Raw genomic sequence first — 16,719 nt, forward strand, 5'->3', positions numbered from 1 at the left:
CCAGTACTAAACAGGACCCGCCACTAAATAATTAAGGAACCGATAAGCTCTGACTGTTAAAGATTCTGCTTTTGTTACTAGAAAATGAATTGCCGCATTTGTTATCTGTGCAGAAGAGCACATTCTCTCTCAACACAACCTGCATTCGTACGCACACACGTAACCTGCTGCTGTCCACGTCAGTTTAAAGTTACCAATAATCTTCTGCTTTAATGGCACTGCTTTCAGTATGAGAAAATAAACTGGCACATCTTCACTGTGCAGAGGAGAGCACGCTTTCTCGCTCGCTCTCTCTCGCTCAGCCAATATGCAGAGCACTCTTTCTCAAAATAAAAAATAAAAAAAATTGATAAGAATACTATTAAAGTAGCAGATTGGTAAGCAGAATATAGTTAAGAGTAGTCGTACCATCAAAGTCATATCGTTACCATCTCTACTCATGAAGCTTCCTGCACAACTCACACAGAAAAGCAAATTCAATCCAAATTTTTGTTACAAATTCTTTGTGTAACCAGCCCCAAAACATAGAAAAACATTAATGCATCTACAGCACGCTCTAAAAAAAATTAACCGCTCTCAACGAGAAAAGGTGTTACAAAAAGTACAATTTGCATACATTTTTAAAAAATTATTTCAACTTAACTAAAGTTATTTCAACTCAACTAAACAAGTCTTGTGGCTTTAACGTAGTTGAAAGGTGAAATAACTAAGTTGAAATAACTTTAAAAAAAAATCAATGCAAACTGTTACATCAGTTTTTTTCTCATGGAGACAACAGTTCCTTTTTAGAGTTTATGCTCCCAATGTAAATTTGTGAATGAAAATGAATTCATCAGTTCAGATTTCAGTATACTTGGAAAATGTTCAGGAAAATAACTACACAGAAAGCAGCCTCTGTTGACTTCTAAGGTATGAACTGCACTGTCAAATGTTAATTGATTTTAAGGCATCAGTATCTCAAAAGACACTTAGAAGATATGTAGACACCAGGAATTCTAAGTGGAAATACAGAAATGTATATGGAGAACAGTGGCACTTATGACACTTAAATAAAAAAGCTGACATGCATCAGGTCTCGAACTGATGGTCGTTTGATAAAATGGTCCTGAAATATGTTGCAGTCCAGTCTTTTTCAGTCCTCCTGTTGAATTGTGGGCCTCACGCCAGTCCAGCGGAGGGTTAATGTAGGACAGACTGACTGAGAGGATGGGAGGGCAGTGATTAGATATCACCAGATGGAGCCGAGCAGTGCACAGATGATGAGTGCAGAGCGGTACAATGGGCTGAGACATCCTGTTCCTGAGCCTCGAGCTCCCATGCCTGAAAACAGAAACCGGCAGGAACAGAAATATCACTTCACTGAAACAGACAAAGCCACACTTAGCCACACTGTCCTCGAAATTTCTCCCATGTCATCATGAATCAAAACCCAACGGTGGGTTTTCTAAAGTCTACGTTATTGCTGTCTTACATCGGGAGGCTATTTAAGATAGATTTTGTATGACATCAAAGAGATGAGCAGCAAACTGAGCTGCCTCAGAGTTCAGCAGGATGTGAACACAGACCTGCTTTATATGCTGCAGCACTGTGCAGCCACTCAGCAAGGAATAATAACCTAATGGCAGAGATGGATGACACCATGCACACATTTCTACAAAGGTTACTTTTCTATAATAAGTCTACTGCACAATGTTGGAAATGGATGCAAAAAAAAAAAGTAAATAAAAGTTCTTTCTGAATTATTGAATCCTCACTTAATCAGTGGCCAAATAGAAATGTTATGAGAAAAACTCACTCAATTTGTGGATGTGGATGGGTTCACTACCCGCACCTTCACCACCCTCACTCAGGGCCTTGATCTGAATGAGATAGTTGTCACTGGAGGAGAGACTGAGCTCCACAGTGGTTTTGTTGGTCAGTCTGCTGTTGACTTCATTGTGACGATGACTCTTCAGCAGCACCTGAGCCAGCAGAAGACGAGCACGCAAATAAACTCATACAAAAGCTGTCAAGCAGCAATCGAGAGCATGTCTGGGATGTGAGACGTACCAAATAGCCAGTGACCTTTGACTCAGTCTCCATGGCTACTACAGGATCCCAGTGCAGTGTGAGTGTGGAGCCAGTCACGGTCCACTGTATGTTCCCTGGAGCTCGATCCGGTGCTGTAAAAGATCCAGAGGCAGAGATAAGAAATGCATTATGTACTTATTTTCTGCAGGTACAGAAGTGCATAAAAATGTACAAATGTCAGGAAAAAATAATAGCTAGTATATATGTTTTGTGTGGTCAACTTTACTTCAGTTGTTAATATACATCCATTCCTGCATTTCAGGGGGTACAAAAAGGTGATGTCGACTGGTGCCTAGAATCACGATTTGCTACAAAAGCAATATCCATTTAAGACTAAGGTCTAAAATGCATGGCAAGCATCACAGATGTGTCACATCAAATACACGCATGTGCATTTACACTTTCCCCATCAATTGTCTGCTCCCTTGTACAATCATCCCCTTCACTGTGTGAATAAATCTTGTCATTCCCTATTTAACTGGCCATTGCTCTCTGCTTTTTGGGTCCAATCAGTCAGTTCCTTGGTCAACCATAAGGGCCCCTTCACACATAGTATGAATGTGGTCGAATTGCACATGAAGAAGGAATCGTCTGCAATCCGTGTAAAATTGGAGCTGTCTACAACACCTCGTACACTTGTTGCTACAACTATTTGCACACATCAGCGGCAGAAAGACAGAGTGTGCCCTGTGAGAGCCCACTTGATCCCTCTTGCGGCAGGTGTCGGCCAAATTCAAGGTGACACGCACAAACATCTAACACCGCTTGCTTGGCACTTAGAAAATGTGTGACAACATGACAACTCAGCATGGTAATGCGTGAACTTTTCCACACCTGTCGATTGCATCATTTTCTGTTAAGCAGCATTTGTGTGACGTGTGTGTCGTGCGCTCGGCGTTTTTTCATTCCAAGGATAAAGACGGAATGACTGGAGCAGCGCCGCATCAAATTTTGCCAGAAACTGGGTTACAGCAAGGTGGAAACCATTAGGATGATTCAGACGGCTTTCTGTGACTTTTCAGTCATGTGACTATCCGAGAAATTGTGGAAGAGGTGGGCATGTCACAACATGTCCTGTGAGACTTCAACACAAAGGCGCTTTTGCTCCACCGTCAGCTTCGTGCCAAAGCCATCGGCATGACTTTCACCGCCGTTCTTTTCATGGCCAAATCTTCTGTCACAGTGGAATGTACCGAAAAAGTGCTGATGTCCACCTCTTCCGCAATTTCTCCGATAGTCACACGACATCCCACATCACCACAGCATTCACTTTGGAAATGATCTGGTCATTTCAGCATGTTGATGGCCGATCGGAGCGCGACTCGCTCTCTTTAAACCGGTTGTACCGCTCCTTAATCTGTGTGATGCCCATAGGATCATCACCGAAAGCCGCCTGAATAATCCGAATGGTTTCCACCTGGCTGTCGCCCAGTTTCTGGCAAAATTTGATGCAGCGCTGGTCCAGTCGTTCCGTCTTTTTCCTTGGAATGAAAAAACGCCGAGCGCACGATACACACCTCACACAAAGGCTGCTTACCAGGAAATGATGCAATCGACAGGCGTGAAAAAGTTTATGCATGTGCACAAAGGTTCAAGGTTTGTTCATGCAAGCACATGTGATTCAAATCCATCAGGTTTTTGAAAAAAATAAAAAGGTCCGATACTTTTCTAACACACCCCGTGTATGTATATATATATATATATATATATATATATATATATATATATATATACAACCCCTGGCAAAAATTATGGAATCACCGGCCTCGGAGGATGTTCATTCAGTTGTTTAATTTTGTAGAAAAAAAGCAGATCACAGACATGACACAAAACTAAAGTAATTTCAAATGGCAACTTTCTGGCTTTAAGAAACACTATAAGAACTCAGGAAAAAAAATTGTGGCAGTCAGTAATGGTTACTTTTTTAGACCAAGCAGAGGGAAAAAAATATGGAAACACTCAATTCTGAGGAAAAAATTATGGAATCATGAAAAACAAAATAACGCTCCAACACATCACTAGTATTTTGTTGCACCACCTCTGGCTTTTATAACAGCTTGCAGTCTCTGAGGCATGGACTTAATGAGTGACAAACAGTACTCTTCATCAATCTGGCTCCAACTTTCTCTGATTGCTGTTGCCAGATCAGCTTTGCAGGTTGGAGCCTTGTCATGGACCATTTTCTTCAACTTCCACCAAAGATTTTCAATTGGATTAAGATCCGGACTATTTGCAGGCCATGACATTGACCCTATGTGTCTTTTTGCAAGGAATGTTTTCACAGTTTTTGCTCTATGGCAAGATGCATTATCATCTTGAAAAATGATTTCATCATCACCTAACATCCTTTCAATTGATGGGATAAGAAAAGTGTCCAAAATATCAACGGAAACTTGTGCATTTATTGATGATGTAATGACAGCCATCTCCCCAGTGCCTTTACCTGACATGCAGCCCCATATCATCAATGACTGTGGAAATTTACATGTTCTCTTCAGGCAGTCATCTTTATAAATCTCATTGGAACGGCACCAAACAAAAGTTCCAGCATCATCACCTTGCCCAATGCAGATTTGAGATTCATCACTGAATATGACTTTCATCCAGTCATCCACAGTCCACGATTGCTTTTCCTTAGCCCATTGTAATCTTGTTTTTTTCTGTTTATTGTTTAAGAATTTTGGCTCTCTGTTGGGACTGTTTACACAGAGACTGCTACCTGCTGCTTTGGACTTTGAACTAACAGTCTTTTTCAAGACTTTTTTACTTTTTTACCTTTTACTTTTTTTAACTTTTTTACTGTGCTCCAACGCCTAAGGAAGACCTCTAACGGTCGAAACATCGCGACGGAGCACTTTTATCAGCTAACTTTCATCAGCGTTGGCAAGCTAACTAGCTTGCTAACGCTTTCGTTTTTTTTTTTTTTATTTATTTTTTTTAGCACTGTTGTCGTGCGTTACCTGTGCTGCTCCACAGCGTGTTTGGTCGATTTTTGTTTTGTTTTGGCACCGTTGTCATGCGTTCACTGTTGTTGTGCGTTGCCCGTGCTGCTTCATGGCCTGTTTGGTGCCTTAATTAAGGCACTCCTTCTGCTGAATCACCTCTGGATTATTTACACATTATTCACTTTGTGTGTTTTTAGGAATCCGCTAGGTTGCGTAGCTACTAGCTCTTAGCCGATTTAGCATGGCGGCTTCTCCTGTCTCTCCCGTACTTTTCTGCTCTGGGTGTGAAATGTTTAGTTATTCCTCGGCCTCCTTTAGCAGTAACGGTACTTGTAATAAGTGCAGCTTATTCGTAGCTTTGGAGGCCAGGCTGGGCGAATTGGAGACTCGGCTCCGCACCGTGGAAAATTCTACAGCTAGCCAGGCCCCTGTAGTCGGTGCGGACCAACGTAGCTTAGCCGCCGTTAGTTCCCCCCTGGCAGATCCCGGGCAGTCGGGAAAGCAGGCTGACTGGGTGACTGTGAGGAGGAAGCGTAGCCCTAAACAGAAGCCCCGTGTACACCGTCAACCCGTTCACATCTCTAACCGTTTTTCCCCACTCGACGATACACTCGCCGAGGATCAAACTCTGGTTATTGGCGACTCTGTTTGAGAAATGTGAAGTTAGCGACACCAGCAACCATTGTCAATTGTCTTCCGGGGGCCAGAGCAGGCGACATCGAAGGACATTTGAAATTGCTGGCTAAGGCTAAGCGTAAATTTGGTAAGATTGTAATTCACGTCGGCAGTAATGACACTCGGTTACGCCAATCGGAGGTCACTAAAATTAACATTAAATCGGTGTGTAACTTTGCAAAAACAATGTCGGACTCTGTTGTTTTCTCTGGTCCCCTCCCCAATCAGACCGGGAGTGACATGTTTAGCCGCATGTTCTCCTTGAATTGCTGGCTGTCTGAGTGGTGTCCAAAAAATGAGGTGGGCTTCATTGATAATTGGCAAAGCTTCTGGGGAAAACCTGGTCTTGTTAGGAGAGACGGCATCCATCCCACTTTGGATGGAGCAGCTCTCATTTCTAGAAATCTGGCCAATTTTCTTGGATCCTCCAAACTGTGACTGTCTAGCGTTGGGACCAAGAGGCAGAGCTGTGGTCTTATACACCTCTCTGCAGCTTCTCTCCCCCTGCCGTCCCCTCGTTGCCCCGTCCCCGTGGAGACAGTGCCTGCTCCCAGACCACCAATAACCAGCAAAAATCTATTTAGCATAAAAAATTCAAAAAGAAAAAATAATATAGCACCTTCAACTGCACCACAGACTAAAACAGTTAAATGTGGTCTATTAAACATTAGGTCTCTCTCTTCTAAGTCCCTGTTGGTAAATGATATAATAATTGATCAACGTATTGATTTATTCTGCCTAACAGAAACCTGGTTACAGCAGGATGAATATGTTAGTTTAAATGAGTCAACACCCCCGAGTCACACTAACTGTCAGAATGCTCGTAGCACGGGCCGGGGCGGAGGATTAGCAACAATCTTCCATTTCAGCTTATTAATTAATCAAAACCCAGACAGAGCTTTAATTCATTTGAAAGCTTGTCTCTTAGTCTTGTCCATCCAAATTGGAAGTCCCAAAAACCAGTTTTATTTGTTATTATCTATCGTCCACCTGGTCGTTACTGTGAGTTTCTCTGTGAATTTTCAGACCTTTTGTCTGACTTAGTGCTTAGCTCAGATAAGATAATTATAGTGGGCGATTTTAACATCCACACAGATGCTGAGAATGACAGCCTCAACACTGTATTTAATCTATTATTAGACTCTATTGGCTTTGCTCAAAATGTAAATGAGTCCACCCACCACTTTAATCATATCTTAGATCTTGTTCTGACTTATGGTATGGAAATAGAAGACTTAACAGTATTCCCTGAAAACTCCCTTCTGTCTGATCATTTTTTAATAACATTTACATTTACCCTGATGGACTACCCTGCAGTGGGGAATAAGTTTCATTACACTAGAAGTCTTTCAGAAAGCGCTGTAACTAGGTTTAAGGATATGATTCCTTCTTTATGTTCTCTAATGTCATATACCAACACAGAGCAGAGTAGCCACCTAAACTCTGTAAGGGAGTTAGAGTATCTCGTCAATAGTTTTACATCCTCATTGAAGACAACCTTGGATGCTGTAGCTCCTCTGAAAAAGAGAGCTTTAAATCAGAAGTGTCTGACTCCGTGGTATAACTCACAAACTCGTAGCTTAAAGCAGATAACCCGTAAGTTGGAGAGGAAATGGCGTCTCACTAATTTAGAAGATCTTCACTTAGCCTGGAAAAAGAGTTTGTTGCTCTATAAAAAAGCCCTCCGTAAAGCTAGGACATCTTTCTACTCATCACTAATTGAAGAAAATAAGAACAACCCCAGGTTTCTTTTCAGCACTGTAGCCAGGCTGACAAAGAGTCAGAGCTCTATTGAGCTGAGTATTCCATTAACTTTAACTAGTAATGACTTCATGACTTTCTTTGCTAACAAAATTTTGACTATTAGAGAAAAAATTACTCATAACCATCCCAAAGATGTATCGTTATCTTTGGCTGCTTTCAGTGATGCCGGTATTTGGTTAGACTCTTTCTCTCCGATTGTTCTGTCTGAGTTATTTTCATTAGTTACTTCATCCAAACCATCAACATGTTTATTAGACCCCATTCCTGCCAGGCTGCTCAAGGAAGTCCTACCATTATTCAATGCTTCAATCTTACATATGATCAATCTATCTTTGTTAGTTGGTTATGTACCACAGGCCTTTAAGGTGGCAGTAATTAAACCATTACTTAAAAAGCCATCACTTGACCCAGCTATCTTAGCGAATTATAGGCCAATCTCCAACCTTCCTTTTCTCTCAAAGATTCTTGAGAGGGTAGTTGTAAAACAGCTAACTGATCACCTGCAGAGGAATGGTCTATTTGAAGAGTTTCAGTCAGGTTTTAGAATTCATCATAGTACAGAAACAGCATTAGTGAAGGTTACAAATGATCTTCTTATGGCTTTGGACAGTGGACTTATCTGTGTGCTTGTTTTGTTGGACCTCAGTGCTGCTTTTGATACTGTTGCCCATAAAATTTTATTACAGAGATTAGAGCATGTCATAGGTATTAAAGGCACTGCGCTGCGGTGGTTTGAATCATATTTGTCTAATAGATTACAGTTTGTTCATGTAAATGGGGAATCTTCTTCACAGACTAAAGTTAATTATGGAGTTCCACAAGGTTCTGTGCTAGGACCAATTTTATTCACTTTATACATGCTTCCCTTAGGCAGTATTATTAGACGGTATTGCTTAAATTTTCATTGTTACGCAGATGATACCCAGCTTTATCTATCCATGAAGCCAGAGGATACACACCAATTAGCTAAACTGCAGGATTGTCTTACAGACATAAAGACATGGATGACCTCTAATTTCCTGCTTTTAAACTCAGATAAAACTGAAGTTATTGTACTTGGCCCCACAAATCTTAGAAGCATGGTGTCTAACCAGATCCTTACTCTGGATGGCATTTCCCTGATCTCTAGTAATACTGTGAGAAATCTTGGAGTCATTTTTGATCAGGATATGTCATTCAAAGCGCATATTAAACAAATATGTAGGACTGCCTTTTGCATTTACGCAATATCTCTAAAATCAGAAAGGTCTTGTCTCAGAGTGATGCTGAAAAATTAATTCATGCATTTATTTCCTCTAGGCTGGACTACTGTAATTCATTATTATCAGGTTGTCCTAAAAGTTCCATAAAAAAGCCTTCAGTTGGTTCAGAATGCTGCAGCTAGAGTACTGACGGGGACTAGCAGGAGAGAGCATATCTCACCCGTGTTGGCCTCTCTTCATTGGCTTCCTGTTAATTCTAGAATACAATTTAAAATTCTTCTTCTTACTTATAAGGTTTTGAATAATCAGGTCCCATCTTATCTTAGGGACCTCGTAGTACCATATTACCCCATTAGAGCGCTTCACTCTCAGACTGCAGGCTTACTTGTAGTTCCTAGGGTTTGTAAGAGTAGAATGGGAGGCAGAGCCTTCAGCTTTCAGGCTCCTCTCCTGTGGAACCAGCTCCCAATTCAGATCAGGGAGACAGATACCCTCTCTACTTTTAAGATTAGGCTTAAAACTTTCCTTTTCGCTAAGGCTTATAGTTAGGGCTGGATTAGGTGACCCTGGACCATCCCTTGGTTATGCTGCTTTAGACGTAGACTGTGGGGGGTTCCCATGATGCACTGTTTCTTTCTCTTTTTGCTCCGTATGCATCACTCTGCATTTAATCATTAGTGATCGATCTCTGCCCCCCTTCACAGCATGTCTTTTTCCTGGTTCTCTCCCTCAGCCCCAACCAGTCTCAGCAGAAGACTGCCCCTCCCTGAGCCTGGTTCTGCTGGAGGTTTCTTCCTGTTAAAAGGGAGTTTTTCCTTCCCACTGTAGCCAAGTGCTTGCTCATAGGGGGTCGTTTTGACCGTTGGGGTTTTTCATAATTATTGTATGGCCTTGCCTTACAATATAGAGCGCCTTGGGGCAACTGTTTGTTGTGATTTGGCGCTATATAAGAAAAAAGTTGATTGATTGATTGATTGTTTAGGTGTTAATTACTTGCTTGCCTCTACTGGTGGTTGGCTCTCACTGCGGTATTGTATCACTTCCTGTTCCGGAGCACAGCAGTGTTTTTCTGTATCTGTTAGCTGTTTAATCTGCACAGTTAGATTGATCTAGTTATCTAGATTATGATTTGTTTCCCAGTGTAATCTTTACGTGCCTTAACTAAAGCACTCCTTCTGCTGAATCACCTCTAAATTATTTACACATTATTCACTTTGCGTGTTTTTAGGAATCCGCTAGCTTAGCGTAGCTACTAGCTCTTAGCCGATTTAGCATGGCGGCTTCTCCTGTCTCTCCCGCACTTTTCTGCTCTGGGTGTGAAATGTTTAGTTATTCCTCGGCCTTCTTTAGCAGTAACGGTACTTGTAATAAGTGTAGCTTATTCGTAGCTTTGGAGGCCAGGCTGGGCGAATTGGAGACTCGGCTCCACACCGTGGAAAATTCTACAGCTGGCCAGGCCCCTGTAGTCGGTGCGGACCAAGGTAGCTTAGCCGCCGTTAGTTACCCCCTGGCAGATCCCGAGCAGCCGGGAAAGCAGGCTGACTGGGTGACTGTGAGGAGGAAGCGTAGTCCTAAACAGAAGCCCCGTGTACACCGCCAACCCGTTCACATCTCTAACCGTTCTTCCCCACTCGACGACACACCCGCCGAGGATCAAACTCTGGTTATTGGCGACTCTGTTTTGCGAAATGTGAAGTTAGCGACACCAGCAACCATAGTCAATTGTCTTCCGGGGGCCAGAGCAGGCGACATTGAAGGAAATTTGAAACTGCTGGCTAAGGCTAAGCGTAAATTTGGTAAGATTGTAATTCACGTCGGCAGTAATGACACCCGGTTACGCCAATCGGAGGTCACTAAAATTAACATTAAATCGGTGTGTAACTTTGCAAAAACAATGTTGGACTCTGTAGTTTTCTCTGGGCCCCTCCCCAATCAGACCGGGAGTGACATGTTTAGCCGCATGTTCTCCTTGAATTGCTGGCTGTCTGAGTGGTGTCCAAAAAATGAGGTGGGCTTCATAGATAATTGGTAAAGCTTCTAGGGAAAACCTGGTCTTGTTAGGAGAGACGGCATCCATCCCACTTTGGATGGAGCAGCTCTCATTTCTAGAAATCTGGCCAATTTTCTTAAATCCTCCAAACCGTGACTATCCAGGGTTGGGACCAGGAAGCAGAGTTGTAGTCTTACACACCTCTCTGCAGCTTCTCTCCCCCTGCCATCCCCTCATTACCCCATCCCCGTAGAGACGGTGCCTGCTCCCAGACTACCAATAACCAGGAAAAATCTATTTAAGCATAAAAATTCAAAAAGAAAAAATAATATAGCACCTTCAACTGCACCACAGACTAAAACAGTTAAATGTGGTCTATTAAACATTAGGTCTCTCTCTTCTAAGTCCCTGTTGGTAAATGATATAATAATTGATCAACATATTGATTTATTCTGCCTTACAGAAACCTGGTTACAGCAGGATGAATATGTTAGTTTAAATGAGTCAACACCCCCGAGTCACACTAACTGTCAGAATGCTCGTAGCACAGGCCGGGGCGGAGGATTAGCAGCAATCTTCCATTCCAGCTTATTAATTAATCAAAAACCCAGACAGAGCTTTAATTCATTTGAAAGCTTGACTCTTAGTCTTGTCCATCCAAATTGGAAGTCCCAAAATCCAGTTTTATTTGTTATTATCTATCGTCCACCTGGTCGTTACTGTGAGTTTCTCTGTGAATTTTCAGACCTTTTGTCTGACTTAGTGCTTAGCTCAGATAAGATAATTATAGTGGGCGATTTTAACATCCACACAGATGCTGAGAATGACAGCCTCAACACTGCATTTAATCTATTATTAGACTCTATTGGCTTTGCTCAAAAAGTAAATGAGTCCACCCACCACTTTAATCATATCTTAGATCTTGTTCTGACTTATGGTATGGAAATAGAAGACTTAACAGTATTCCCTGAAAACTCCCTTCTGTCTGATCATTTCTTAATAACATTTACATTTACTCTGATGGACTACCCAGCAGTGGGGAATAAGTTTCATTACACTAGAAGTCTTTCAGAAAGCGCTGTAACTAGGTTTAAGGATATGATTCCTTCTTTATGTTCTCTAATGCCATATACCAACACAGTGCAGAGTAGCTACCTAAACTCTGTAAGTGAGATAGAGTATCTCGTCAATAGTTTTACATCCTCATTGAAGACAACTTTGGATGCTGTAGCTCCTCTAAAAAAGAGAGCTTTAAATCAGAAGTGCCTGACTCCGTGGTATAACTCACAAACTCGTAGCTTAAAGCAGATAACCCATAAGTTGGAGAGGAAATGGCGTCTCACTAATTTAGAAGATCTTCACTTAGCCTGGAAAAAGAGTCTGTTGCTCTATAAAAAAGCCCTCCGTAAAGCTAGGACATCTTTCTACTCATCACTAATTGAAGAAAATAAGAACAACCCCAGGTTTCTTTTCAGCACTGTAGCCAGGCTGACAAAGAGTCGGAGCTCTATTGAGCTGAGTATTCCATTAACTTTAACTAGTAATGACTTCATGACTTTCTTTGCTAACAAAATTTTAACTATTAGAGAAAAAATGACTCATAACCATCCCAAAGACGTATCGTTATCTTTGGCTGCTTTCAGTGATGCCGGTATTTGGTTAGACTCTTTCTCTCCGATTGTTCTGTCTGAGTTATTTTCATTAGTTACTTCATCCAAACCATCAACATGTTTATTAGACCCCATTCCTACCAGGCTGCTCAAGGAAGCCCTACCATTATTTAATGCTTCGATCTTAAATATGATCAATCTATCTTTGTTAGTTGGCTATGTACCACAGGCTTTTAAGGTGGCAGTAATTAAACCATTACTTAAAAAGCCATCACTTGACCCAGCTATCTTAGCTAATTATAGGCCAATCTCCAACCTTCCTTTTCTCTCAAAAATTCTTGAAAGGGTAGTTGTAAAACAGCTAACTGATCATCTGCAGAGGAATGGTCTATTTGAAGAGTTTCAGTCAGGTTTTAGAATTCATCATAGTACAGAAACAGCATTAGTGAAGGTTACAAATGATCTTCTTATGGCCTCGGACAGTGGACTCATCTCTGTGCTTGTTCTGTTAGACCTCAGTGCTGCTTTTGATACTGTTGACCATAAAATTTTATTACAGAGATTAGAGCATGCCATAGGTATTAAAGGCACTGCGCTGCGGTGGTTTGAATCATATTTGTCTAATAGATTACAATTTGTTCATGTAAATGGGGAATCTTCTTCACAGACTAAAGTTAATTATGGAGTTCCACAAGGTTCTGTGCTAGGACCAATTTTATTCACTTTATACATGCTTCCCTTAGGCAGTATTATTAGACGGTATTGCTTAAATTTTCATTGTTACGCAGATGATACCCAGCTTTATCTATCCATGAAGCCAGAGGACACACACCAATTAGCTAAACTGCAGGATTGTCTTACAGACATAAAGACATGGATGACCTCTAATTTCCTGCTTTTAAACTCAGATAAAACTGAAGTTATTGTACTTGGCCCCACAAATCTTAGAAACATGGTGTCTAACCAGATCCTTACTCTGGATGGCATTACCCTGACCTCTAGTAATACTGTGAGAAATCTTGGAGTCATTTTTGATCAGGATATGTCATTCAAAGCGCATATTAAACAAATATGTAGGACTGCTTTTTTGCATTTACGCAATATCTCTAAAATCAGAAAGGTCTTGTCTCAGAGTGATGCTGAAAAACTAATTCATGCATTTATTTCCTCTAGGCTGGACTATTGTAATTCATTATTATCAGGTTGTCCTAAAAGTTCCCTAAAAAGCCTTCAGTTAATTCAAAATGCTGCAGCTAGAGTACTGACGGGGACTAGAAGGAGAGAGCATATCTCACCCATATTGGCCTCTCTTCATTGGCTTCCTGTTAATTCTAGAATAGAATTTAAAATTCTTCTTCTTACTTATAAGGTTTTGAATAATCAGGTCCCATCTTATCTTAGGGACCTCGTAGTACCATATCACCCCAATAGAGCGCTTCGCTCTCAGACTGCAGGCTTACTTGTAGTTCCTAGGGTTTGTAAGAGTAGAATGGGAGGCAGAGCCTTCAGCTTTCAGGCTCCTCTCCTGTGGAACCAGCTCCCAATTCAGATCAGGGAGACAGACACCCTCTCTACTTTTAAGATTAGGCTTAAAACTTTCCTTTTTGGTAAAGCTTATAGTTAGGGCTGGATCAGGTGACCCTGAACCATCCCTTAGTTATGCTGCTATAGACGTAGACTGCTGGGGGGTTCCCATGATGCACTGTTTCTTTCTCTTTTTGCTCTGTATGCACCACTCTGCATTTAATCATTAGTGATCGATCTCTGCTCCCCTCCACAGCATGTCTTTTTCCTGGTTCTCTCCCTCAGCCCCAACCAGTCCCAGCAGAAGACTGCCCCTCCCTGAGCCTGGTTCTGCTGGAGGTTTCTTCCTGTTAAAAGGGAGTTTTTCCTTCCCACTGTAGCCAAGTGCTTGCTCACAGGGGGTCGTTTTGACCGTTGGGGTTTTACATAATTATTGTATGGCCTTGCCTTACAATATAAAGCGCCTTGGGGCAACTGTTTGTTGTGATTTGGTGCTATATAAAAAAACTGATTGATTGATTGATTGAATGATAGCTTTTGTTTAGCTTTTCTGTATGTAAATCCCATTTCCTTTAGGCGGTTTCTTACAGTTCGGTCACAGACGACTCCCGTTTCCTCCCATTCGTTCCTCATTTGTTTTGTTGTACATTTTCGATTTTTGAGACATATTGCTATAAGTTTTCTATCTTGACGCTTTGATGTCTTCCTTGGTCTACCAGTATGTTTGCCTTTAACAACCTTCCCATGTTTGTATTTGGTCCAGAGTTTAGACACAGCTGACTGTGAACAACCAACATCTTTTGCAACATTGCGTGATGATTTACCCTCTTTTAAGAGTTTGATAATCCTCTCCTTTGTTTCAATTGACATCTCTCGTGTTGGAGCCATGATTCATGTCAGTCCACTTGGTGCAACAGCTCTCCAAGGTGTGATCACTCCTTTTTAGATGCAGACTAACAAGCAGATCTGATTTGATGCAGGTGTTAGTTTTGGGGATGTAAATTTACAGGGTGATTCCATTCCATTACTGACTGCCACAATTATTTTTCCTGATTTCTTATAGTGTTTCTTAAAGCCAGAAAGTTGCCATTTGAAATGACTTTAGTTTTGTGTCATGTCTGTGATCTGCTTTTTTTCTATAAAATTAAACAACTGAATGAACATCCTCCGAGGCCGGTGATTCCATAATTATTGCCAGGGGTTGTATATATATATATATATATATATATATATATATATATATATATATATATATATATATATATATATATATATATATATATATATATATATTATTTTTTTAATTCATATTTGTGTGTAAAAAAAATTGATTGATTGATTGATTGAAATAATTGATTGATTGATTGATTGAAATAATTTCCAATCTGAAATATGCAAAATGCCAATGTGGTCATTTTTAAGTATCCTACTTGATCACAATTTAAATGGAATTTTAACATCACTTGTCTGTTTTAAAGGCATAACGTGTCAAAGATAATTCATTCCACCTTTTATCTTTGCCTACTTCAGAAGTAAGTTTTTATTTAAACCAGTGTTGGACTGAATTTCTTCAGCAGAACCAACAAAGCTAAAGAAACGTTACACCTCTCAGTGCGAGGACGGAATATCATCATCTGAGAGGCCTGAACAAGGGCCATTTAGCAATGATTCCAATGCATGGAGGCACAGACTCACGTGGTTTCTTTGTGGTGGTGTTGATGGGCACTGACTGGGGGCCTGGCCCGGCGGTGTTGAAAGCAGCCACAGAGAGGTAGTACGCCATGTTCACCTTCAGCCCCGTGATGTTAACTGCCGTGGCGTTTCCAGATATTCTCACTTTGCCAACAGTGTCTGGCTTTGTGTCATCTTCCCAGTACACGACCTGAGGAGCCAAAAGAAGTCTGAATCCAAGGCTTCAGTTGTAAAACAGGGGTGGTGCTTGTCAAATTCATAATCCATCAAGAAATCACAAATGCTGTTTGTAAAACACAGGAGGACAGAGACAGCAATGATGAATAATAAATGTTTCACTTCGCGATTCTCAATTTCTGATAGATCATATCAACAGAGCCCGACAGGTCATGTGATAACTGACCTAAGAATGGAAATTCATAACTACTGCCTGGTAACACATTTGTTTTTCTTGCCTTGATGAGCTGAAAAGTAGAAATGCACCAGCTTTTTTTTCCAAGTGTCTGTGCAAACAAATCAATATAATGGTGCAGCAACGTGTGCTTGTGTGTTTTTTTTTTTTTTTCAAAAAACTTCAGTCAGATTGCTTTCCCTCCTTTAATGGTACAGATGAGGAGCTACGTGATGAAGCAAATGGAATCCAGCACCTGCCAGAGGCCATGTTGAATACACATTCCTCTAATACTAAGTGACATAAGAGTTAACTCAATAAATAAAGCAAAATGTGAAATGTGCCTTTTGGGATACTCATCCTATTCCTTCTCCCATAAATGATCTTATTTCAAATTCATATCCATTAAAGTATTAAAGTATGGAAGCAAAAAAGTATAGGTGTATAGTGCATCCAGAAAGTATTCAAAGCACCTCACTTTTTCCACATTTTACAGTGAGGCAAATAAGTAGTTCATCCACAAGTTTTCCCACCTACAAAGAATGGAGAGGTCTGTAATTTTTTTATCATAGGTACACTTCAACTGAGAGAGACAGAATAATAATAATAATAATAATAATAATAATAATAAAAGTTCAGAAAATCATATTGTATGATTTAATATAATTAATTTTCATTTTATTGCATGAAATAAGTATTTGATCACCTACCAACCAGCAAGAATTCTGGCTCTCACAGACCTGTTAGTTTTTCTTTAACAAGCTCTCCTATTCTGCTCTCACCTGTATTATTTGCACCTGTTTGAACTGGTTACCTGTATTAAAGACGCCTGTCCACACACTCAATCAATCACACG

The 16,719-nt window shown here is 40.7% G+C and overlaps 1 protein-coding gene across 1 annotated transcript; it reads right to left on the reverse strand.

Moving 5' to 3' along the window:
• Positions 1-1,130: 1,130 nt before the first annotated feature.
• LOC117508037 (contactin-4-like) lies at positions 1,131-15,793 on the reverse strand. The gene is made up of 4 exons (XM_034167727.1): positions 15,476-15,793; positions 2,050-2,162; positions 1,796-1,961; positions 1,131-1,320 (listed from the first exon to the last, which is right to left on the reverse strand). Exons 1-4 carry the CDS (start codon positions 15,561-15,563, stop codon positions 1,229-1,231), a joined length of 459 nt encoding a protein of 152 aa, XP_034023618.1. The 5' UTR covers positions 15,564-15,793; the 3' UTR covers positions 1,131-1,228.
• Positions 15,794-16,719: the final 926 nt, after the last annotated feature.

The sequence above is a fragment of the Thalassophryne amazonica genome, chromosome 3 (genome assembly GCF_902500255.1).
Source record: "Thalassophryne amazonica chromosome 3, fThaAma1.1, whole genome shotgun sequence".
Taxonomy (NCBI): domain Eukaryota; kingdom Metazoa; phylum Chordata; class Actinopteri; order Batrachoidiformes; family Batrachoididae; genus Thalassophryne; species Thalassophryne amazonica.

Excerpts from the sequence above, each read along its gene's own strand:
- LOC117508037 (XM_034167727.1), bottom strand. The coding sequence starts at position 15,563 with ATGGCGTACTACCTCTCTGTGGCTGCTTTCAACACCGCCGGGCCAGGC. Across the intron at positions 2,163-15,475 it reads CACCACCACAAAGAAACCAC|CACCGGATCGAGCTCCAGGG; the intron begins GTGAGTCTGTGC and ends GATCTTTTACAG. Across the intron at positions 1,962-2,049 it reads CAAAGGTCACTGGCTATTTG|GTGCTGCTGAAGAGTCATCG; the intron begins GTACGTCTCACA and ends CTGCTGGCTCAG.